Consider the following 26,800-nt stretch of genomic DNA (forward strand, 5'->3'; position numbering starts at 1 on the left):
GTTGTTGTTTAGAACATGCAATTTTTCTGTTCTTACTCAGTTTTTTAAACTGGTAATTTTGATGCTGTGGAACAACGTGTGTCAGGTTTTAGATTTCACCCGTTAATCAGATGAGAAATTTTTGTTTCATGCATGAGAGTTCATTAGTGCGTTTACTTCTGTGCAATAGAATTTCCCATTTGCTAGTGTCCTAATTTTATTTGGTAGCAAAATGAAGGGCAGTTCTCCGGCCCTGTGCATCAAATTCATATTTTGTTGTCAGGGCGGGGCAGCTTATAAAGAAGACAGGCCATATTCTTCTCAAGAGGTGCACAGCAAAAGGACAAGAGGCATTAGTCACAAGTTGTAACATGGGAAATTACAACTGGATATAAACAAAAAGAAAAAATACTATCAGAATGGTTAAGGAGTACTGGATTAAGTTGGATCAGAGTTTCCACCCCTAAACTTAAAAGGCCATTAGCAACCTTTTCCAACTTTGATGTAGCCCTGCTTTGAGCAGGAAATTGGGCTAGATTGACCTCTGGAGGTCCCTTCTGACCTAAGTTACCCTATGATTATTTGTGCCAGCATAAAGCATGCGTAAAATGCCACCAGATTGGAATTCTAACATTCTAATTCTTCTCTAAAATAATACCATTGTCCTGCTATAAAAAGGTCTTAGAGAGTTTATAGATGTGGTATGTTTTTACAAACATTTCTCTCATCATTCTTCTTTTCTGAGTTTTAATTTCACCCACCTTCTCTGCAGACTGAGATCAGAAAAGGAATTATGTATGTGAACTAATAATGGTATGAAGAAAAAATAAATGTTATTGGGATAGAACTTTAATTTGGGGTATTCTGGGAATGTTTTAAAAAATCATTATATCTAGTTAGTCCAGAAAGAGCGAAGTTATCAATCACAGGAAATACTGATTTTTATCTGAAACAATTAATATTTCTGCAATATTTAGCTAATAGGAAAACAATGTCTTCCACCAGTCACTTAGTAACTCCTAGTACATAAGGTGGTTTGGAAACACGTAGAGCACTCTTCTTAACCCAGTCCCCAGCACATACATAGAGGGTTAATATAGTCTCCTGTTTGTTTGATCTACTTTTCTTCTATGAGTTGAATTTGCACCCAAAAACCTCTATAAAACCAAGACTTGCATCAGGTTAGCTTTCTGGGATCACAGTACTGTGTTTGGGCTTTTTTAGAGCTTGTAGTTTGGTTTTGATTTCTTCTGTGATTTGGAGGACGGTGTTCCAGGGGATATTTTGGGACGATGTGGATGTTGGGTCAGACTTCTGTGACACTATTCATAGCTATTCTAATATTTTAGTTAATGTTGGTGTTCTGTGATGTTTTAAGACATTTCCATAGTTCATAGGAATAGAAAGGTATAAATCTTTGTTTATTGTGGCAAGTGTCGGAAAGCATATTCTGACAGTGCTGTTACTGAACCGTTAGAAGAATACGTGAATTGAATGATAAGGTGAAAAGTTGAAAAAGCTGCAGTTTACAAAGCTGTCTCAAGGGCTTATGCATTACAGTTGCCATGTGCTATTGTTTCCAGTGCATTCTGGCTCAACAGAAACTTTTTACAGTGTAGTTTCAGAATGATTCTATTTCAGGTCTAACAGAAGATTAGAATATTTCTACTTAGCTTGTATTTAAATAAAATAGTTCTTGATGGAACATGATCTGTTGCTAACTAATGTTTGGCGTCGATAGCCATGAGATTTCAAGATACGCAGAGAAAGGAGCTGATAAGAGTGGATTTTAATAGACCTTTGTCTCAAAACAGGTAAATAATATGTAGCTACAAAATACAGTTTGGCCATGTTTGTATCAACTCAAAAAAAATTAATTAATGTGTCCCCACCTTTAGCTAGCAGTTGTCTTTATACGATGTGCAAAAATCAGATAAAAGACTACTGCTCTGAGCTGCCTCCATTGGTCCAAGCTTTCATGCTATCTGGAGTGCTTAGCAGAATCATAGCAAGTGACACGCATCATTGTGCACAGCTTTTGCGGGTTGTTTTTTTTTTAATTCATACAGAATCATTAAGTTTTGAGATGCAAAAAGATTGTGTTAGTCTTGCTAGAACTTAGTTATATTTTGCTCTAAGTTCAGTGTGTGAGCTGTGGTTTCCTCTTTGAAACGTACATCCAGCAGAATCTCATCTGCACTTCATTTTATCAGTAGGAGTAAGAATATTGAAGACTGCATGTAAAAGATTTCTGCTGTGAGTGGTATTACAGTATTTGGGTTGCATCCACTTCATTATTATTTATCACAACTGGCAATGGCTTTGTGTTCGTGTAAATTTTGTATAAATTGCTTGTAAACCTGTGTTCAAAGTTATATGATTACAAATTTAAGCACTTTGTATTTCCTACAGGTTAGGCATGCAGTTGTGGGATTTTTTTGTTGTTTTTTCTTTAATAAAAAAAGCAAAACCTATATTAAGAATGGATGAAGCTGCACTTTCTTTCTTGTATTGTCTAGTTTGGGTATGTCTGGCTGTTGCATGGCTCTACGAAGAGGCAAAAGAGCATCAAGTCTCCTTTATACAGTGATTGTCCTCACTTATTTCAGGAGGTCTTAGTCACGGAGTGCCCATGTGGCTAAGGTCACACTGGAGATGACAAAGTGTATTGCTGTAACTCTGCCTCAGCAGACTAACTATTCCACTTCCCTGAGAGATGAAGTACTATGCATTATGACTTTGTTCCTTCCTATGGTCTGCACCCAAGGTCTGATCAACAGAGAGTATAGCTGGAAGTTCTAAAATAAATTAATTTTACACACACACACTCAGAGCCTCTGTACTCCTTCCCTGCATTCATACAACTGAAATACTAAAACTGATTAAAGTATCCTCACAAAAGGCAAGAGTGTTACTCTTCCTCATAATTTAAATGCATTCAGTTAATTACTGAAGTAAATAGATGAGCCTTGCATTATGCTTTCATAGTAGCTTTCATGAGTTTTGCAAGACTGTGTTGCAGAATTATCTTTCAATTTTTCAGAGTTAAAAACTATAACTTCCTAGGCAATCTCAGTGATGATTCAGTTTTCTCAAACTTGATGATTGTTTGGACTGTATGGAAGTACATAGTATGTACTTCCTGGGCAGTATTTTTCCTTTGTTTGTGATTGCTTCCTAACTGTTCTAGGGCTGTAAAAGAAGCCTGCTACAAATCATAATGGTATGTGTGAAACGGAATGGCATGTGCTGATGAAAAGCAGGAGGGTGCCATGCAAGAAATGTTACGCTGTATCATGAATTCATTTCAGCCTTAAGCCTGCCTTTTTCTTTCTTACATAATTTGTAAAGGTAAAAGTACTGTTCAACAGAGACTAACTCTGCAAAATACCTGCCTACCAAACATTGGATATAGGTGTGTTTTTTAAGATGAAGATAGCTGACATCTTGTCACACACAGCTTCTGTATATAATACACTTCTTTACCAACCAAAAAGTGACATTTTGTCTAGTCAGCCAGTGCTTTGGAAAAGTGCAGTACGAGTAAGAGCAATAAGCATTTTTGGCAACTACAATAATCACCATCTTTCTGTAATTACTGAGAAATCGGGGCCTAGGCAAATAACTATGCCATTTTTTCAATTACAAAATTCATAAATAAAAACTTTTCCTTTCTGCTTTTTTAAATCATCACATAATCAAAACCTAGGTATCATCTCCTGTTGTCTTCTAGCAAATGCAGCTTGGAGCCTCAGCCAAAACATGGAGTAATATGTTAATGTAGTAAATAGCAGCAGACCTGGAAGGCACTACAGTGCAGTGCTGAACTCTACTTGTTGTGGCCAGAGGTTGTCGTGCTTGCTGCCAGCTCCACACAGACTGCCTGTACTGTCATCGGGGGTTTTTGGCAGCTGTCAGTCTTTCTTTTTTTAGCGTCCTTTTTATGGTCCTGCAAATTGCTCAGCCTATATAAGTGCACGAGTAAAATCTTTTCTGTCCTTTTTTAAGAGGTGTCATAAAACTCAAGCACTAATTATGAATTTTTTTGACACGCAAATCCCAAGCTCTCCTTTGTTTAATGGGCCCAGACCATAGTGGGGGTAAATAGTTGCTAGCTGTTATATTCATTAAAAATTATGCAACTATTTCTGTTTGAAACACTAGATCAATTAGTTGATTCAATTTGTCTGTTTCAGGAATTTATCTCTTGGATTTAATCTACATTGATTCTGCATATCCCGCTTCAGGCAGCATTATGGAGAATGAACAAAGATCCAATCAAATGAACAATATTCTCCGAATAATAGCTGATCTGCAAGTCTCCTGTAACTATGGTTGGTAAATCTTGTTATGCCTATTAAGCCTAAACTAAAATTTCTTTAGTACAACATTGTGAAAGCAGGTTTCAGCCCTGTGTAAAGGCAACACGAGAGGCTAATGTTGGTAGAATTGAACACTTGTAAGTGGTGTAGCTTCCACTTCTGTGCAGTTTCAGTCTTACTGGTAAATTAGGTAAATAAGCATGTAAATTCTAAGAGCTATGACAGAAGTTGTGCAGAGTTTACAGCTACATGTGGACTACAAATAACATACCGTCAGGTACAGCTATTGCATTTGTTATATTCTGTTTCCACCAGAGGCAGGTAGAGAGAATTATCTTAATATCTTTCCTTTCCTTTGCAGCAGATGTGATGTCTTTGGAGTGTAGAATGTGTTAATTTCATTATCATTTTATTGTTAGTATCCTGATGATACAAAACAAAATACAAATGTTTCAATCTATACAACAGTTGTTAAATTGTGTGTTAAGCTTTTCCACACACCTCACTTGTCAATGAAGTGAGGAACATGAAGGGCTGCTGCTTTTTGTTAACAAGATTTTACTCTAAAATTAATTTCTGCAATTCTAGCCTGTTAGTGAAGCCTATGTCAAGAAATGTGCTGGTTTGGGGGTCTTGATGAATACTCAGTGTACTGTTGGTGACTTAGCATGACTTTTCATTGCTTAAATGTGAAACAAGCTGGAAAACCTTGAGAACAGCTGTACAATTAAATAAATTCGGAACATTTAAATGCTACAGTTTTGGGGAGTTTTGAGTAGAAAAAACCTAAATGTTAGATGTGAGAAATTACTTGTGTATGCTTAAGTATCCAGCCCTTGTCCTTTGTTGTCAGCTTCAGTAACACAAAGTATTTAAAGGTAGGGACTAGGCATAATAATGTATGACTCTGAATAGCTAGATTATTCAGCTATCATATTCTTATTGTGAGTTTCATTTTGTCTTTGAATATTTCAAATTACAAAGAAACCTATTATTTCACTAACCCTTTCCTTTTTACAGTTTTGGCAGCTTCTTGCATTGCTATGCATTAATTCTGAGTGCTTTTGTTAAAGTCAGAATGAAAATTAAAATATGGCCTTGAATATTCTGGAATAATGGGTGCCTTATAAACAGTTGTCTTTACAACAGCATAAAAGTTAAGTTAGATTCCTGTCTGTGCACTGTGCGTCACTTAGTGTCTTTCTTTACTGGTATTCAGCATTGTAATTTTTTAGTCTCTTCACTTCATTTTCATATGAGAATCACTAACAGCCATGGCTGCAGGGTTTATTTCCCCCAGAACAGTGAGCACAAAATTCAAGCAAGGTTTTCAGCAGATAACTCTTTTCCACTTGCGAGAAAGCATATAATAAAATCCGCTAGCTTTCATGATGATGAAATGCATCTGTTTTCTTTAACAACTGAGCATCACTTTTGCTCAATCAAATCTTTTTAGAGTCAAAGTAATATTTCTGCCTGATTTATTCTTTAGGAAGGTTCAAATCCTCTGTTTCCATTAAGATAACCATAAGAACCAGAAAAAAACCCTGAAAGAATAACTAATTTTGGATGACGTGAATGTTCATCTTTTTTTTTGTTTCAATGCTCCACAGATCATCTTACAATACTGCCCCATGTGCAAAAGTATTTGAAGTCTGTCCGTTACATTGAAGAACTTCAGAAATTTGTAGAAGACGACAATTATAAGTAAGTACTATTCTTTTCTTCAGGTTTTGGGGAATTTAATGGAAAGATCACTTGGCTGTTAGTTTGATTAAGAGTTGAACAAAAAGCCATTGGCTGAAGATGTTTTGGGGTTTGTCTGGTGTTCTTAATATTTTATTAATGGAGCTGATAATACCAGGATGCCTGAGTAAAATTGAGAATTACAGTCTTCCTTTATGACTCTAACCAGATTTCCAAAATTAAATATCTTTGTAAAAGTTAAAAGCAGATGAAAATCTAGTCTTTATTCTTGTGGTGGTTGTATTCTGGGAATTTGTTCAGGAATCCTAAAGCCATCTCCAAGATGTCCAGAGTTGACTCTATGCTATTGGAAATAATACATTAAAAACATCTTCCAATTTCAAATTACTATTTTTAATAATCTCGTACTTAAGATATAAACCTGACAATTTGGGGGGTTTAAGCATGTCAAAGCAATGCTTACAAAAGAGGTGAAGAGCTAACCCACACAATGCTGTGAAATACACACCATAGAGCACATTGGTCAATATGTGAATGTGCTGCAGTTAAAGGAGGTGATAATCCCTGGCCAATAATTCTGAAAGAACTTAAATCATAGGTCTAGCAGCCAAGGTTTTAAATAACTCAACCAAGGTAGATTTAATGCTATAAAATTAGCTATTGACAAATATAGTACCTCTATTTAGGTGAACAGAATTAAAAGTATTCAAGGCAACCAGTTGTTCAATAATATGATGGTGGTATGAAAGATTTTAGAATATGTTTTGGAGAGCAAGGTTGCTAATGAACTACTTTAAAACCAGTTTTGTTACCAGTTTTATTAAATACTTCAGTTAAGAACTTCGTCTCAGAATTTGTATCTATGTAGACCATATGTTAATAAAAGTGTTGCAAGGGTTCATCGAAGTAGAACATGATTTGGATATCACAAAGGAAGAATCAGATGGCCTGATGACTAAAATGATAGTGATACAAAAATAAAAATGTTACATACTTATTCTAACAGTAATTTATGGTGTTGATCAGTAGATGTCTGTCAGAAGTAAGATACAGGCATGAAAAGACAAATTTATCCCTACTCCCTATCAAATATAGTGTTTCTATAAAAAATTAAATTTTTAATACTGGTTAAAAAAGGAGCTGGTGAGACCTTGTGTGGAGTACTGTATGCAATTCTGGCCACCCATGCTTAGAGTGGGTTTAAAAAATTGCTGGTGCAATCAGGTGAATAAAGTCTGTTTCGTAACACCAGACTTAAAGAACTATGTTTGGTTTTAGCCTAGAAGACGAGAAGTTTAGGTAATAGAATCACTACGTATAAACACAATTGGGAGAAAATAGGGAGGGTAAAGAGCGATTTAAACTAAATTGTAATGGTAGCACAAGGATAAATGAATACAAAAATTTAGAAGCTAAATGTTGAAATATGGTTCCTAACCAGCAGAGTAATGGAATTTTGGAATAGCTTCTTAATCGGAGTACTGAGACAAATAGTTAAATAATTTTTAAGTTGAAACTTGATCAATTAACGAAGTGAAAGCTACCAGTTAGTGTTTGTGAAAAGAAAAGAGCAGATTCAGTGAATCAGAAGACTGTGTGTTACCAGTGTGGGGTCATGTACATATGAGCATAAAGAATGACCTACCGTAACCATTCTACATCTCTCTGCGATTATAGCTGATATTGCTGGCATACAGATGGAAAATCCTACTGAGACAGTTCAGGAAAAAAAGGTGTCACCATAACAGAGACAAAACCCCACATGTTTGAGCACAGCATGAGTCAAGCAATTTGTCTTTTCTCTTTGATTTTGAACGTAACTGCAGTTGGTGATAACTCCAGCTGCCAAAGCTGTTCCACTTGGCTCTGGTTCAGGCCACTGTGCATACAGTACTATTCCTCAGCCAAATCTGTCGATATGGATTCTTGTGATACATGTGTGTGGAACTTTGCTTTTCCTGAAAGAATAATTCTAAAAGTAAAACCATCTAGGCAAGGTATTCTTTTGGAACTTCTCCGAGTATTATCAGGACAAACTTCAAATAGAGAGAAAACGTCCAAAATTTGTCCCCTTGCTTAGGGTAAACTTCAGCAAAAGAAGCTGAACCAGCATTGGGTAGTTCACTGCAAAAGATCATACTTGGCTATGGTTTGACAGGTTTGTGCTTTTGTGTCTGGTTGATCACAGATACTAAGAATAGTGATGTTTCTGTAGGAAAATTATTCAGGGAAGAAATAATGTGTTTTTATGATGCTTTCGTAGCAAAATTTATCTGCTTCGTGGAATTAGAATTCCTGCCAGAGTACTGATGATAGAATGCGCGTGTTCTTTCTCTTCTCAGTCTCATGACTTTGTATATGTTTCACAAATAGAGATGCATTATGCAGCAAATGCACATTGAACATGAGCATTGCGCACAGCCTTTTGAAAAGGTCAGGCAGTCCAAGACTTGTTGTAAAGGTAGTCTGAGATTTAAGTCTCAGTGTTAAGATTTAATAAATGGTCATTATTTATTAATTTCCCACATATTTCCATGCTTCATTAAAGTCACAAACATAGAGCAAAATTAAACTGAGTAGTAATTGGTAAAGGTGAAGAATTGTAGTTAGTATAGGCTTTACAGCCCCTGGATTGGATTCAAGAAACTGGTCATGTTGCTTAATTTGATTTTTAGATGGAGTTTCCTGATGATGCGTGAATGTTAACATTATATATAGAATAGCTTTCATGAACTGTAATATCTTAGGAAAAATAGATTAAAGAAGTGGTTTCTATAATTATATGATACTATAACATAATATTTGGGAAAACTACAAGTCATGAGTAATTCCAGTTTAAATTTGAAAATCATTTTAGCTTCAGCAGCAGCCTTGCTAATAATGCTGGAAGGTATTTGATGGATCTTAAAGATCATTTAGTACTTTTTCTTGTGATTTAGTTATTTGTGAGAATATTTCAATCAAATCTAGCAGTTTTCTTTCTAGGCTTCACTATGGCAAGGAAAAACTGGACTGAAGTCACAGAAGGTATTAGAAAGAGGGAAAGATTTGATTCTTAGCGAAGTACAGTTGCTGCAGTTTATACACCTTGGAGAACTTTGACCTTTTTTGACCATGTTTGTTTCATCAGGATAAAGCTTTAAATTAAAGTCTGTATTCATCAAAACACATCACAACTTCCCTTAAAGAGAACTCTCATTCCTCTTCCATCTTTGTATTTGATAAGAAGTTTTTGGATTTTGTTTCGAATATTTGATTTCACATTTTCCTCTCAGTTTTCCCTAATGGATCGTCAGTTTCATAGCATTTTCTGGTCCCATGCCAGAAGAAACTGTAAGCCTTAAAAAGGCAAAGAGTGCTAAGTTTTGTTATAGTGGGAAAGAATCTCCTTCTCTTTCTCTTTCCCGTGACCATTCTTTTTGAGCCAGGGACAGCATTAGTGTACTCTGAGGAGATGTATGCTTGACCTTTTTCCGGGAGAACAGAACTATCTCAGTACCAGGCTGTCAGGGAGAGAAGCTTAGATGGTTGCCCTAAAATGTTTTGGCAGGATCCCAACACAACATTTTGCCAAATGAGAACCTCAGTTACACTGAAAAGGAATATTTGGCAGCCACTTTATATAAACAAAGCTTTTCTCTACAATTCTTTGTGCCAGTCCAATTGCTTGCTTTAGATTCATGCTTGTCAGCAAGTAGGAGTACTCCAGAAAACCCCTGACAGTGATGTCATATCCTAAAAATAATAGATCTTTCTTGCTCAGCCCCATGTAATGTTCTCTGCAGAAGCTGAGAAATAATATTTGCTAGTTACAAGACTAAGGGGACAAAAATAGGACCTAAAGCATCAGGATTCCTTCGAGTTGTACCCAAAATGTATTGCTAATCATTGTTATCTCAGGGCATCACTGGCAGCCGGTGGGCTTCAGAGATACCATGATGGAGCTGCTGCAGGATCTTCTTCCTCCTCCAGGAGTGTAAGTGATCTGAGAAGAGTGCTTGTCCCCAGGTAATGCAGTTTTTCCCTGAGCTGGACAGTGCTATCCAAACATGGTGGCACCATGCCACGTCCTTTCCTGACCTGCCATGCCTTGCAGTGGTTCCAAAACAATTTTTTTGCTGACCTTTTGGTATCATTAGGTCAGGCCTGGTATTCTCCTCAATTGTTCTTGGTCTAAATTGCCCTTGGTATTCTCCACAGTTGTTCTTTGAGTAAAGCCAGTTTGAAGACTATTGTTTGTATTACAGTGTTATCTGGACAGGACCATCAGGATTGGAATCCCATTCTGTAGACTGCTATCTATACATATAATTCAGTTCTTCAGAGCATATTAGGCAAGACACTGATAATCCAATTTACTAGTAAAATGATTTACAGAAAAAACAGTTCAAATTTAGATTCAGATAGGCAGGATGCTATGGGAAAGCATCCCAGAGAAATTAATAGGCAATTAAAACATTATACTGACTCCTAACAATGATGGCACTATAAAAGTGCCAGCTGCACCATATTGGTTTTAGCCTTACGATAACAGGAACTGTACGGCAGGTGCTTAAATTATAAGAACTTATAACAGTGAACCTTGGCCACAGTCCATCTTAAATAGGCCTCCCAGGCAGCTATATTCCCTGGACCTTTTCCAGGAAGATTTGTTGTCAGTGGCAGGGGTAGGGGGAAACCTTCACTGTTAGCCTGAGATTTCTAGTGATCCTGTGGCCATATGGATCAATAGCTATAGTTGTGACTTGGCTGCCTCTTCCACAGGACATTCTCGGGGACAGTGAAGCTTCCAGAAACTGTTGGACCTACTGTTTAAGTGCTACACAGGCGGCCCAAAATGTTTCAGATATGTCAGACCCATTTTGCTTCATACACAAATACTGGTCAGAAATGCCCTGAGTGACAGCTTTGAAGACTGCACTGCTTTATTGCAACTTAGATCTTCCTTGTCTCAAGAAAGATGAGTAAGTTTTGTTCAGCCTCCTCACGGAGCAGCTACGTTTCTTGTTCATGCACAGCTACTCTGTCTTCATTCGCTTGCTTAATATTAGGGGAATTGAGTAAAAGTAGCTTTACTGTCCTAGCAGTAGTTTCGTCCTGTACTGGAGAGCATACTTCCATGAAACAGAACTATGTTCAAGACTGGCTACCTCCCATGAAACAGACCTATGTTCAAGACTGGCTACCTATTTTTTCTGCATTATGTTAGGTTCCTCTTTTCCTGCTTATCAGGAAGGTTACTCTTAAATGAGCTATATGGCAGCAATCAGTAGAAGAGTGTTATTTAAGACTAGGTTGGGATAGAGGTCCAGCTTACTTTACAGAGCCTCCCAGCCCTAACACATTCCAGAAAACATTCTGAGTATCAGGCTTTAAAAAAAAAAGATACTGTTTGTCATCTTTTTAGTATCCAAGATCAAAGTCTTCACATACTCTTGCTATGCCTTGTTCTTTAAAAGCTTTGTCTTAATTCCCAGAGGTAAATTGATGGTTTGTTAACTCAGTAAATCTCTATGCTGATTTTTTTTTCCTAGAGATTTTGCTTCTAGTTTTTATTTCACCTTAGATTATTAATACTAACTCCTCAGTTTTGGAATTTCAGTTTCTAATGGGCAGTTTCTGAGGCTGATATCTAGGATTTATCCTGGCATGTATCTCAGCTAAACTCTTGCTGTATAATTTTGGAATGTTGAAATTTCATACATCAGCACTTAGAGCTTGCGCTAAGACTAGGCTTCTTCACCATGGTAAAGCAAATATTTTATTTTTTAAAAGAACTGCTGAAAAAAAAAAATTCTAACAGTGTGGTGACATTGGATGAATATAGTGACTTACAAATTTCTGATCATATACAGGTGCAAACACAAAAAAAGAGAATGTCTTCATGAGTTATGAGTGGTTTATTAGGTATGCTGGAACAAAGGTAGTTTTTTACTTGTAGTAATACTAGTGAATATCATTGGGGACAGTGAGCTGTGAGAATATAATTTGCCATGTGATGGATATGAATGATGAATGTTGGTTGTAAGCACATCAGGTGTCAAAGTCTGCACAGACCTATTGATAGTATCACGCTAAGCCTCTGAGGGGCCAAAGATTCTGACTCTGTGAGTGCTATTTGGGCGACATTGCTCATGCTGCTGGCATAACTATATGCACATGTAGCAAGGTGAGAGCAGATGAGCATGTGTGTGCATGCATGTAACCTGTGCTTCTCAGTGGAAAATGCAGTGTCAGAGGAATTGCAAAAATGAATTTAGGTGGTGACAAACAAGCCAAGGCTGGTTGAAACTGTACTGACTGCCAGTATCTTTTCTTTGAAATAAAAATGTTTTTGTTTCCAGCCTTCTGCAGGAGAGGGGGAGGAGGAGAGAAGGTGGTCCAGGAATGGTATCTCATTGTCAGAATATATTCACTTTTCTCACAGTTTATTTCAAGTATTTTGTTAAACATGTCAGCATGAGTATTTTATATCTACCAAAACTCAAATTTAGGCTCATATTTATTTGTTGTTCTTTTAATAAATCCTGTATTTTCCTAAGTTGAATAGCTAAATTGCATTTTTGTTATTTTCAAAACATTGCAGAATTCTGGCATTGTTGAAGTCAACGACCAAACTGTCAGAGACTTAGCAAGGGCAAAGAGTTCAGAGTGTACTTTAACATAACCAAACAGATAAACAACATTATCTAACTTCACATTTTCTAGAGAGATGACCAATGCAGAGTGATGTAATCTCATTTTATGGCACTGAAGATTCGCTTGTTGCTCTGTCAGTGAACTTTTAAGAGCAGCACACACCATGGGTGCTTTCCAGATTGTATAATGATACCATGCCTCTTTCTAAAACCTTGTTAAAAGCATAAAGGTGTTAGGTCTTACTTTCTGCTGTTATCTTCCCCTTTCCTTCTTTACAAGAATATTTTTAAACAGAAAAAAAGAAACAGTATAGCAAAAGTAGTTGCATGGACGTTGATCTTACTTTTGTCAGATGTTCTGGTCACTAAAGAAGGTATAAGAATGTTCTTGCCTTAAATCTGATAGCAGGTCATGGCACTTCCCATTATGTACATATTCATAGGCAGTATTTCACCTGTGCTGTTTCTCAAACATGTAAGTCTTGGAGCTTGTTACGTTGTAAGCTAATTAAGTTGATAAAAAATGTGAAGTTGGACAAGTGATTTGTGGCCTCCTCAGGTATATGAGGTAATCCTGCCACAATTGCTCTGAAAAATACCTGATTCTATAAATAGTTACCTGAAATGATAGACTGGACATGTTTAATGAGCACAATTCAGTTCAGCACGCTTAAGAACCGGAGTCTAGTCTGTAATCCTTACATATAGATTTAAATTCATTTTAGTCTAACAAAGCAAGAAATTTTCAGGAGGATTGCATTACAAATCACATCATTGTAAAAGGGAGAAGCTGTTTGCTTACATGGACTGAATTGCAGTCATATCTTTTTGCAGTGGGCCTATTAGACAGATGTTTCCGCAGTAACCAAATAAATTGTGGCTGTTGCCACAGGGGACTAATAAAACTGAGTAACTTATTTGTTAACAGGATAAGGAAAGAGCATCAGAGATGAGTTCCTCAAAGCTGACAAACTAAATCATGCAGTTATCACGTGTGGGGAAGGATAGGCAGCAGCTCCCTTGTACAGACAGAAATAGAAGAAAGAAATTAGTAATTGTGGAACGGTGACAGGTTAGCAGGGGAAGGGTTGTCTGCTTCTGTTGGAGAACTACTGTTACGTGAAACAAGTTGAAATGAGTGTTCTGTTTTCCATAAGAATTTTGGTTCATCAAATATGAGCTAACCCAGTCTAATGAACTTAATACCCAAGTTTCTCAATATCTGTAAATAGCACAGTTCTGCAGGAGATTCTTAAAACAAACAAAAAAAATTATAGCTTTCTGCACAAAAATCAAGCTCACAGCATGGGTACAATAAACCTCTAATATCGTGGGGAACAGATCAGCCTTAAAAATGAACAAGAGTAACTACTGTGCAAGGGATACAATTGGAACATTTCTACAGGCATGGAAGATAAATTCACAACAGGGTCCTTTTTACAGGGAACAACTTCATTAAGGTTTTTTGCCATTTTTCCATACTGAAAGGAATTCCCATATGATCAACATTTGAGTCGTGCACTGAGTTATATTATTGTGACCTTCTCATTGTCAGCTTCTAGGAGAGGCATGTTGCCACTTCCTGGTCACGGAAATCATGTTGACAGAAAGAAATGGTAGTCTGGAAAGGAATGATTCATTACCTACTTGAAATACATTACTTTGGATAGGTAAAAGAATCTAGTACTATCAGAAGAACAGAAATTCTGAAACATGAAAAGGGACCATAGGTTTGTTAAGTAACTTCACACTAAAACATAGTTGACAATGTTTGAATACTGTGGAGAATGGACTGGAAGGTATTCCCTGTAAAACTCTGTGTACGTGGAAGACAAAGGTGTAAGGAAAGTGGTAGTTAAGCCATATGTGATATTTTGAAATGCTTGCATAGGTTGCCCCACACACCTCCCTTTTCATGTTTTTATCTAAAGTTAAACAGACTTTCACCGGTGTTTGTATACAGTGGACTACTGCAGTGTAGCTTGAAACTTTCACAACTTTTTTGCATGTTTAATGCTGTGCAGTGACAGCAATTATTTCTTTTGGTTTTATGCCTATTCCATTAAAATTTACTTAACATTGTAGTCCTCCATACTTTTTTGTCAAACTGGTACGGAACAAAGGACCCATGAATGTCAAGTTAAGAGTGCATAAGCTTGAGGGGTGGCAGAAGTCATATGCTCTGGAAGATCAAGATGTGTTGGAGTGCTGAGATAAGGCAACAGTGAGTGTATCATAAAACACATGGAGTGAGGCAGAGGGGCATATAATATAACTTCTAATTATCTTCTTTTACTATTAAGTGTTGGTCATTTTACCCACTTATGCTCCTTTTCTATAAGTCATAGTAACTAATATTTCTAAATAGCTATTTCTGAGGGCACATTTCCGCATGATAACAGAATAAATTCACTTTTCATGTACAGAGGGAATAAAATGTTTGCTGTTAGGTTTGTATCTAAATTTACTAACTTTTGGAGGGTTTTTTTCAGGTGAAAGGGTATATGAATTTACATTTTTACACTGATAGGGAGTATAAAATACCAATTTCCATTTCTGTTTTCATAGACTTCCCTCACAGTTTCTTATCAAACAGGTAGTGATTTACTTAAAAAAATTTATTGTTTTGTTACATAACAAAATAAATAACTACACCTCCAACAAAGTAGAATTCCTGCTTACCACTGCCAAAATAATTACTTTCTTCAGTTTCTTTCAACTTCTATTGAGAAATTTTTTTTGTTAATTTTTCTAAAAACTTGTTTTTCCAGATTATCATTAAGAATTGAGCCAGGTAACAGCTCTCCTCGACTGGTTTCCTCCAAAGAAGATCTTGCAGGTATAAGACTTCATTTGAAAATTTGAGTAAGGAAATAATTTTAATTACAGAAATATTCCACTGAAGTGTATGGGAAGTATGGGAAAACCCATTTTATATCAGAGGGGTTTTGGAGGAATTGATCAGTATATGGGCTTTTATTGCAATTACAGAATTACCTTGTAAGGGCTGTCAGAGAATTGATCCCTTTCCATGCACATGCCCAGTTTCAGAACATCCTTGGTCCAGAACACCACCTCTCTGATAGTTATAAAAGAACTGAATTTTATTGCAAATTTCTGCAGAGCCAGCTTGTACTTGGGTTAGCACTGTCCTTTGTCTTAAATAGTTTTCTTCCTCTATGGTAGTCACCCTTGGAGGTTCTTACAGTAACACATATCAAGATTGATTTCACATATATCAGCATTCATTTGACTAGGCAAAACAAATCCGTTGATCTTAAATGAATGAAAAAATCTGACTTCAGAAGTAAGACTTAATTTGCAGAGATTGTAGAGGAGCGATGTACTGTTATTTGACTTTCTGGGTAACAGGTTTACCTGGATGGCAAAGAGGAGCATTTTTAAGATGATTTGTTAGTAGGTTACACATTTTTAATACGTAGCATGAAACCTATTGGAGTTTCCTCTGCTGAGATTAAAAACCCAGCTAAAGCACATGTATTGGCTTTGTGTGGCAAGGTTTTGGTAGCGGGGAGGGAGTTACAGGGGTGGCTTCTGTAACAAGCTGCTGGAAGCTTCCTCTGTGTCCAACAAAGCCAATGCCAGCCGGCCAAGGCCGAGCCAATCAGCAATAGTGGTAGCGCCTCTGGGATAACATTTTTAAGAAGGAAAAAAAAGTTGCGGGACAGACAGAAACGGCAGCCAGAGAGAGGAGTGAAAACATGTAAGAGAAACAACCCTGCAGACCCCCAGGTCAGTGAAGAAGGAGGGGGAGCAGATGCTCCAGGTGCCGGAGCAGAGCTTCCCCTGCAGCCTGTGGGGAAGACCATGGTGAGGCAGGCTGTCCCCCTGCATTCCATGGAGGTCCATGGTGGAGCAGATCTCCACCTGCAGCCCATGGAGGACCCCATGCCAGAGCAGGTGGGTGCCCAAAGGAGGCTGTGACCCCATGGGAAGCCCACGCTGGAGCAGGCTCCTGGCAGGACCTGTGGATCTGTGGAGAGAGGACCCACGGAGCAGGTTTTCTGGCAGGACTTGTGACCCTGTGGGGGACCCACGCTGGAGCAGTTTGTGAAGAACTGCAGCCCATGGGAAGGGCCCACGTTGGAGAAGTTCGTGGAGAACTGTCTCCCGTGGGAGGGACCCCACACTGGAGCAGGGGAAGAGTGTGATGAGTCCTGCCCCTGAGGAGGATGAAGTGGCAGAAATAACGTGTGATGAACTGACCGTAAACCCCATTCCCCGTCCCCCTGCGCCACTGGGGGGGGGGTAGGTAGAGAATCCAGGAGTGAAGTTGTGCCCAGGAAGAAGGGAGGGGTGGAGGGAAGGTGTTCTGAGATTTGGGTTTATTTCTCATTACCCTCTGGTTGATTTGTAATAAATTGAGTTAATTTTCTCCAAGCTGAGTCTGTTTTGCCCGTGACAGTAATTGGTGAGTGATCTCTCCTGTCCTTATCTTGACCCACAAGCCCTTTATTATATTTTCTCTCCCCTGTCCAGCTGAGGAGCGGGGAGTGATAGAACGGCTTTGGTGGGCACCTGGCGTCCAGCCAGAGTCAACCCACCACAGCACAATATGTCTAAAATTAATCCCTGGAACTGACCAGTGCAAATTGCCAAGGTTGTCAGTATTGATAGCAAGTCTCCCACTAACCTTGTTACCATATCAGTCTACTGAGGGACCATGATTCCAGGTAGTATTGCTGTGAGCTTCTTTGTCCAGAAGCCAGACCTGGTAATTCAGAGGTATTATCAATAGCATGAGTCATCAATAGATTGCTGATGTCTACATAAACAATTGCAGTTCAAGGAATAACACAGAGTGTTTGTTAGCATTGGAACAGAAATTAGATTGTGTGGCTTTTTTACAAATGCTTGCATTTTCATTATTATTTAATATGTGAAGAAGGAAGAGCACTCCTTCAGTACAAATGAATCAATGCACTGAATAACATAGGAAATTCTCCTTTCAGGTTTCTGTGTGAACTAACACATAAATTTGAGACAATTTCATTGTGTAAAGTGGGAGGACAAAAGATTTCTAATAGCTTTTAGCAACATATAAAAAGCTACAGTACCATCCATAAGTTGACCAAAACAAATCTGCTGTACCAACAGTTTGTTTCTTTGAACAGACTAAACAAACATCAGACTATGTGAAATGTGCTTCCTACTGTAGGAACCATTATGTCAAAAGCTGTTCTATTTTAATCTCTTAAACCTGAATGGCTAATTTTCTGTCTCATTATGTTAAACCATGTGTGAATGTAAAAATCCCAAGGAGTCCAGACCATATCTGACATTTGGCATTCAAAATGTCTTTTCTTCTCACCAGATGAGAGACAAAATGAATGAAAGAGAGAAAGAAAAAGGAAGATGCTAAATATGTAAGGAGAAAAAATAAATAAGGGTGTTTTTCCTCTGCCTCCCAGCTCTTCATGTTGGCTGCTGTGAAACCCTTTCTAAGTGTCAAATGGCCAGTCATTTATAGGGAACCTCTTGTTTGTTTCAGGGTTGTGAATGCTCTTCCCAGAGTCAGATAAACATTTGACCTGGTGTTCAGTCCCTACAGTTCTAAGGAAAAAGGAATAAAATCTATAGAAATAATAATTTGGAAGAAAAAATTTCTTCAGGAAGGTGCTCCACCTCTCCCCCCTCAATGCTGAGAATTATTAATTGCTGTGTAAAATACAAGGAGGTAGTTCACAGGAGGAATTTTTTTTTCGTTTTGTAACTGGATAAATTCAAAAGGAGTTCTTAATTAACACTTTCTATGTACAGACATGTGTATTGGGTCTGGCTGGGATGGAGTTAACTTTTCCCATAGCAGCCCTCCTAGTGCTGTGCTTTGTACTTGAAGCTAGAAAGGCGTTGGTAAGGCACCAGTGTTCTGGCTACTGCTGAGCAGTGCTTACAGCATCAAGGCTGTCTAGCCAAACCCACCCCCCGCAAAAAGGCAGAGGGTGGGCAAGAGGTGCAGAGGGGACATAGCCAGGACAGCTGACCCAAGCTGACCAAAGAGATATTCTGGACCATATGACGTGCTCAGCAATAAAAGCTAAGAGAAAGGAGGAGCCGGGGGGCGGGAGCATTTGTTATTAAGGCGTTTGTCTTCTGAAGCAACTGCTCTGAGTGCTGGGGCCCTTCGTCCCAGGCAGTGGCTGGGCATTGCCTGCTGATAGGAAGTAGAGGATAAATTCTTATTTGTTTTCCTTTGCTTCTGCACACAGCCTTCACTTTTCTTTATTAAACTGCTTTTATCTCAACGCACAAGGGGTTTTTTTATCTTGTTTTCTCCCCTCCTGTCCTGCAGAGCAGGAGGAGTGATAGAGTGGCTCAGTGGGCACCTGGCAGCCAGTCAAGGTCAAGCCACTACATTATGTAATATTTGATTTTGCTTTTGTGAGGAATTGCTTATTCATACTTAAAACTAAGTTATTGCTTCTCATATGATTATATCTTACATATGTAAAGCAGACATGCGAGTGAACTTTTTTCTGGCTTTCACTTTGTATCACTCACATTTAAATGCTTTACACTAGGGTTTTGGTGTTAACATTTCATTAAGATGATTGTGGAAGTTCTAACTTTGGTCGTAGCAGCATAGTATGTGATCATCACCAGTACTCTGTAATTCTTAATCGAGGGCTTAGACTCTATTAGAGCTGTAATGGAAGGCAATTAAAAATACACTTCCAAAGTTGGAAACAAGAACTTTGAACTCTCCTGAGCCAGGCAAGTAATATGGCTTTATACTGCAGTGAGCTCAGCTGGAGTCCACAAATGTTGATCAGGACAATGTTCAGTTGTACCTACTCAATTTAATTATGCGATTGTATACTATCTGACAGTATTAGGAGAGGGTGAACTTTCCCTTCTGAATCTGCAGTGCCCCTATATTCTCTGTAAGGTTGCTTTATTCACAGTGAGAATTAATATGATGACTAGAAACCAAGTCTTGAGTCATTCCTATTACTCCATTCTTCTGTTAGTTTTTTCCTTTGAAAGCTCGACACGCTTGTGGACTGCCGTATTTCTTGCTCAGCTAGAGGGTTCTCACCTACTGCCAGTTAGACGATGAATGCCACCAGCATTTTGTAATACCCCCATGAATTTTTCAGTGACCTGCACCTATGTCACTGCAAAAATGCTACTAAAGGGAATCCAGTGTACTTTATTGGAAAAAAAAAATAAAATCATTCCTGCAGAAGGTTAGTTAAGTAAGTTAGCATGAATTCAAATTGAAATTTAACTAAGCATGAAGGCAATAATTTATCGTTTATTTCACAACATTAATAAATAGAAATATAGTCATATGTTAGTCTTGAATAATTCTGAGCTAAAATACCCAAATACCAGTAATGAGATATTTGACCATGGAGAATTAAAAATAGCACATTCAAAGGTATTTGAGTCAACTTCATATGGATTCAAATTATAGTTTGAAATTATTTCCACCTCAGTCATTGTGTGCCAGGAGTAAATCCTTTGCAGTCAGCAAGCTATAATGATAAGAGATGATCTCAAAATAGTTTAGGCAGTAGTTTAATGTTCCAGTCAATAGTTTTAAGGCATAGGAGTCTGAATGTAGTGATTTTAAGGTAAAATAAAGGTCCTTGGCCCATAAGGGCAGTCATCAGTTCAGTTATCCTGATAGTCAAAATGTTAAATAGTTACTAAGAGCAGTAAGTCTAAGGCGTGTGACATACTGCCCTCTTATAGGTTGCTGTGTGTTTCCAAATATGGAGAAAAAGCTCGGTATTGTGGTAATAATTCTAAAGTCTATAATGGACTTAAGTGCAGGGAATAGTGTCGTCTTCATGTCCTAAAGTATAATTACTTGGGTTGATGATGGAAATGGATTTTCCTTCCCAGTGCTGTGACTTTATCTTCTACCCAACTTCAGTTTTCTCGTTTTCAAAAGAAGATTAACAGTTTACTCTAGCCAGGGACATTGTGGGTTTCTTTTTTTCCCCTTAAAGTATCTTTATGAGTGTGAGGCTCAATAAAAACAGTTAAACCCTTCAATATTTCTGTTTGCAAAGTACTGGAGAAAACCATGTGTCCATTTTCCACTTCGGTTGCCAACTGGTTTTCCAGTAAATTCAAACAGGAGGCAGACATCTGATTAAAGTTAATGTCTCACAACAAGCTATGTTTTGTATATTAGTGGCTAAGATGGTCTCATTTAATTACCAAATGCATATATAATTGTGAAGAGTGCTTTCACAGGAAGATTTCTTGCCTTCCATAATGCTGCAGAGTTCTTGTCTCTTGCAAGTCGCATTTAAAAAGGGGCTTTAAACAGTTTAATTGTATGCTTTCAGGAACTGTGTGATTCACACAACTTCCTTGGCAGCAACTTAAGTCTGTTCGTTCTGCCTTGCTATGGTTTGAGAGAGAGAATGTAGCTGGAGAGCTTATAGTATGCTAACTGTTCACAGTTTCCAGTTGAATTAGCTGCAAAAGACATCTGTGTTCCTGTAGAGTTGGCTAGGAGGTGCCCAGCATTTATGGTACAGCTATTAGACAGATTGTTTTGGAAGGTATAACTCAATACATTTTCCCAGAACAAAAGAAAAGATTTAATGTAATATATGGTAAATAAGTTAGCCGCCTAAGCAACTGAAGTTCCTTAGAATTTGCACACCAACTGTAGCTCAGTATAGAAAACTTTATGCATGTTTTTTATCATCTTAATGTTGTTTTGAAGAGTTCAGGGTGCAGTGCTAATCAGAATATAGAAAATGGTTAATCCTTCTCTGACATGTACCATGTTTGTCCTGTCTTGGGAAACAATATAAAAAGATAAAATAATGTTAAAATAATTTCCATATCCAGAACATTATATCTAATACTAAGTGACTCAAAGACTGGTCTTCATGATTCTGTGATTTTTAAGCCCTTCATTAGAGTTAGCATTTAGAAGTCCTTTTTAGCAACAGCAGGGCCTCAGCTGTGGGCAGCCCTTATTCTGGGGGTTTAATTGTGCAATAGTAAAGGATGGACCCTCATCCCCTCTTTTTTTTTTGGGTTGGTTTTTTTTTTTCCAAGTAGGTCTTGGTATAATTCTTGAGAGGAGAATAAGTAGACCAGAGGGTTTATGTTACCACCCTACCAGGAATCTGGAGTAATTAATCTGAAACAGGTGTATTCTCTTTTTTGTTATTGGGGTGAAATTCGGCCCATAGTGCTGAGTCCATTCAGTTTTGTGAGCTGCTAAAGAACTTCTAATATTTATCTTAATTAATCAGAAGCAGTAGATTTATCAGATGTAAATTATGTGATATGTAGGAGTTAAAAATGTAGAAAATGTAGAACCAGAAGGAAGAAAGACTGGGATGTTTGCACATTTGTAACCCTCTGAAAGTAGGTATACTACACTAGTGACGTCTGTACAGCAGTCCCAGCATTTTAGAATAAAAAAAACCCCACACTGTCATTTTCCATGTAAACACTGAGTTTGACATTTAGTTTTGCCTTTTGTTTTACTGGTTGCTTTGGCAACTGATAAATAGTTTGTGCTAAGTGCTTTAGCAGCCAATCGTTCTGTGGAAATGAGGATTGTCTAATCCTCCTGCAAGTGCTTGGTTATTGCTTCATGTGCATAGTGTCTCCTTTTCTTATGCTATACTTAAGGTAGAAATGGAAGAACTTAAGTTTTCTTCACAAAAGTTTACAGACCACCCAGAAAACTTTGCTCTTCAGTTTCAAACTTACACTCATTTCCAATCTCTTCCTCTGTGATACTTTCCCTGCAAATTTTTGCAACTCATTTGACTATTTTTGAAAGAAATTAATGCCTGACAAATGTGTGGGATTCACATGTTGTTATCAACCACTAAATCCAGCCAGAGTTAGTGTGCTGTGGGTTTTTTCTTAACAGACCAAAGCTTCACAAAAATTGTAGAAGAATATTCTGTCAGAGCAAATATAGAGTTATCAGGGAGAGAATAGTCATGCTCAGTTTTTAACTTTTATCACTTCCTATTACTTCCTGTGACTCCCTTACCAAACAAGTCTCTTTAATGCCCTAGTTTACTGATGCTTATTTTAACTACTAAGCTGTTAGTCCCTAGGAATGTTAAGAACATGTAAAACAGCCAGAAGTCAAGGGGCTTTTCTGCTCTGGGTTGGGGTTTTTTTTGTCTCTTTCTTCAGAGCAGTCACCTGAAATAATTTCTGCAAAAAGAAAGTTATTTTTTGGATGGATTGGTTAGTGTATTTCGTTGAACCCAAACTTTGGAGTTTCCCTGCAGCTGTGCTCTCACAATGGTTATGTCTTCACTGCCAGTATGGATGTCATCCAAGCTCATGGGCTACCCTGCAGATCCAGCTGCAAAAAATTCAGCATTTTTGCTGACGTGTAAGTCAGGGTTTTGCACAGTCCGCTGGTGCAGTGTAAGTAACACAAATGCTGACAATTAGTGACTTCATAAAAGTAACACCTGAAATTGAAAGTGTCGCTTCTATTCAGGAAGCATTTGTAGGAAATACACTCAAGTGTGCTTACTGTGCAGTCAGAAGTACATTAGAAATGTGATTAGTTGTACTTGATCTTGATAGAGTGGCACAGAAAAAAGTGCCCCAGGTTTCTGGTGCACTTGTCTGGTTTGCTGTTGTCCTTGCTAACTGTATTAAGCTTGTCATCTTGCCTGTACTGTAATGTCATGTTTCACTACATTATTAACATATTTCTACAGTCCTACTCTTGGAGATACTGGATTAAGTACTAGTGGACAAACTCCTCTAGGGTCCATTTTGTACATTTTGACACTTAATATATTAACATAAACTAACACCCCTCTGTATCCACATTACTTACTTGGTCCTTTTCTGGCAATTACAGCAAAAAAAAGTAAGCCGGAATTGAATGGTCCAAGAAGATTGAACTACTTCCTCAGACACACACAAGTTTTTCATAACAGCAGTGGAGACAGGGTGAACAAAGCTGCCCCTGCCTAAGCTGTACTTGCCCATTAAGGGACATTACTATCCTGAGATAACAACCCAGCATGATTCACTGTTATACTTAAATATATGGGAAGAAAAAGTATAAGTTAATATGCTCATGTGATTGAAAGTTCTCTTTTTCATAATTGTTGATAGACATTACAGAAGATTGACATACATGTCAGTGTTTATTCCCTCACTGCAAACCATGCTTTTGGAATTAACCTTTAAATGAGTGGATTTTGTTCATGCAAATTTGAACATAAAGCAAAGACTACATCGAAGGAGGACCACACTGTGTATCTGTTCCAAGCATTCTTGGCACCAGTAGGTGGTAGCATTTGTAAAAAACAAAAAAAAAATCTGGGCCAGACTATTCTTGTTAGAGATTTGAGGAGATATATATAAGACAATAAGGGCTATGAGGAAACATCTTCTAATAAATTGCCTAATAATTGTATTCTGGAGTCCTGTAAACATAAAATAGGTTCTAAAAAATAGAACCTGGAAGTAAAGTGAAGCAAAAGAATACCATGTACTCCAGGTCTTTCTCAGTCTCTCATTTTTTGTTTGCTTAAGAAATTTGGGATGGAAGGTTACTTGCACAAAGCAAATCAGTTGAGTTTGAGGGAAGAAGAAAATGTCCATATCGTGAGTTTTTTGGATGACTAAATAAAGAAGTTGTTAGACTTCTTTAAGCTGTTTTCTGATTATTTAGGAAAGCAAACCTGCACATTTCACCTGAAAATCCACTGAAGGCTGTAATAAAGGAAGAATCATTGAGAAGTAGAAGGGAATCAAGAAAAAAGAACAAGCTGTAGCTGGATAAGTGGAAGATAGAAATGAAAGACACCGAGAATGATTTGAAGGAAAATGTAAAGATAGCAGGATGTTCTTTACATATATTGGAAGTAGAAGGCACTTGAGAAAATCGTGGTTCATTTGAACTGTCAGTGAAAGAAAAACACTTAGAGAAGGAAAGGACAGTGCAGCAAAGCCAGTTTATTTGCAGCAATTTTAAATGCAAAAAATGAAGAGAGAGTGAGGATTTGTGGAAGATTAAAAATATAAAGTCTGGAATGAAACAGTGAATTAATCTTTTTCTTCCTATGATATTTCTAGAATGAGAAATTCTTGATTGCCAAAGTAGACAGACTAATATTCTATAGCAATTATTGTCCTTAGGGTAAAAAAAAAAAATGCATTGCAGAATGAGGTTTCCAAATTACTTTTTATAAATGTATCTGTACCTTTTGCTGTTACGTAGAGTGGAGGTAGAGATTAGAATAGGACACTAATTACAGCAACAGAGATCATGTGGCAGAAATATAAAATCCTATTTATGTTCCCTTTACTCCCAGGGCATGGTATTAGAAATAGTTCATAGTCCTTTTGAAAAAAAGAGTACTTTCATTCAATAACCAAAATCATCTTCCTGACCTCTGCAGCAACAGGCCTTTGCATACTGTTTCCAAAGTCAGCAGGCAGACTTCAATTTGTCTGACCAATACACACCTTCCCCCCCCCTTTTGTGGGCTTTTGGAGGGGCTTAGGGGAGCACGAAGAGGTGCAGCCAATCTTGTTCTTAGTTTGCTCTTGTCTGAGAAGCATCTGTAACATATATGTCTCTTGCATGTTGTATGTATTAATAGGCTTTAGTTGAATTATAAAGCAATACTCTAAAGGTTAAAACTATGCTTTTGCAATAGCCATCATTCTAGATTTTTTTTTTTTTGTCATTCTTGGTTCTGCGCACAAAATTCTTCTTGAGTTCTTTACTGTGTGTTTTGTAAGTAGGTCTTTCTATTTGAAAGTTTTAATTATCACCCACTGACTTTGGTTACAATGGCAACAGTAAAAATTTACAGCGAAGATTTAACTAGAGAGTCTGTTGCTTGGAATGTCTTTATTAAGTTTTAGAAACAGAGCTGGTATGTATCAGTTTTACTTCTTAGCTGGTCACCAAGAAACGGCAAATAGTTGAGACTGGTTTACCTTCCTGAAAAGTCACTCCATTTTTCAGCATATAATATGCAACTCCTTTTCAGTTTTCTGTTTGGATGCCTAGTATTGGTTTAGTGATAGATTTTTAGTGGAGAAAAATTGTGAACTGTAACTCCTTCACCCTGTTGCTTTTTTTAAAAGCTCTGGAGACTGTAAATGTTCACATGTTCTACTGAAGGATTGCAAAAGTAACATTCATTTATAACATTTGAAGGATTATTCATGGAAAAATTATGCAAAGGAAAAAACAGTGAGATCCTTTGGGATATGTGTAAACTTTTCCAAATGTTCTTGCCACATATCTCTGAACAGCACTCAGCTCACTGATGAAGTTGTTTCACGTTCCCTAATGCAAACAAATTTTTAATAATGTTTTAATATTTTTATACTTTTTTTTTTGTGCATGTCAGCATAGTCTTGAAAATTGTGCTGAGAAATAATGAAAACCAAACTAACCCTTGTTCATGCCAGCTGACTGGAAAATCCTGCTAAGAGCGCTTTGTCTCCATGAAAGGCAAAATAACAGAATAGCAATCAGGGTAACAGTATGCACTAGGAGTGAAGCCAGGAGAGTAAAGAGGAGAGTTAGCAGTAGCAGATGACTTCACTTACTGGAAAAAAAGGGACAAAATAACTCAATCTCAAATGAATTTAAATATTGGAATTTTGTTATCAGTAGTATCAGGCATAGCTTCACCAGCTAATTGCTCAGCAGTATGGTATGTCCAGAAACATCCCTTGGTCTTTACAGTTTTCATCACTATCTCACCACTTTACCCTCTTTGGCATCCTTCTTTGCACAGGCTCTCTTGTCTCTTACCCCTTTACAGAAATGAGGTCATCTCCCCTGTGCCCCATAACTCATGCTGACACCCTCTGCACCCCAGACTTCTTGCTGAACTGAGTGTACCTTGCAGCACAGGTCCCATCTAATGAGAACGCTGAACTTCACAGTTCTTCCTCAGACATTTGACAGCAGAGCAGATGTAAAGACTTTGTAAAGGTTTCTAAGCTCAGCTTCTTTCTACCTTAGCACAGGGTTAACAGAGCCAAATTGTATATATTTCTTTCTCTTGCCTTGGAGACAAGGGAGATGCAGAACAACATAGAAAATGGCCACTCCAAACAGAGTGATACCAGCACAGCTGATATTTCTGTCATCATCTTATCCCACAAAGCATTTTGTTCTCTGTCATC

At 37.6% G+C, this 26,800-nt stretch overlaps 1 protein-coding gene across 7 annotated transcripts in view; it reads left to right on the forward strand.

Moving 5' to 3' along the window:
• RALGPS1 (Ral GEF with PH domain and SH3 binding motif 1) overlaps positions 1–26,800 on the forward strand; it is a 133,597-nt gene that overhangs the window by 90,801 nt on the left and 15,996 nt on the right. For 6 of the 7 annotated variants that reach the window (XM_069771487.1, XM_069771484.1, XM_069771483.1 and 3 more), the window contains 3 exons: positions 4,176–4,313; positions 5,915–6,008; positions 15,418–15,485. In XM_069771487.1, the coding sequence (XP_069627588.1) occupies positions 4,176–4,313; positions 5,915–6,008; positions 15,418–15,485 (300 nt within the window). The remainder of the gene's footprint in view (positions 1–4,175; positions 4,314–5,914; positions 6,009–15,417; positions 15,486–26,800) is intronic. The other variant, XM_069771488.1, reaches the window with a different exon arrangement.

This window comes from Haliaeetus albicilla, chromosome 26 (assembly GCF_947461875.1).
Source record: "Haliaeetus albicilla chromosome 26, bHalAlb1.1, whole genome shotgun sequence".
NCBI lineage: Eukaryota > Metazoa > Chordata > Aves > Accipitriformes > Accipitridae > Haliaeetus > Haliaeetus albicilla.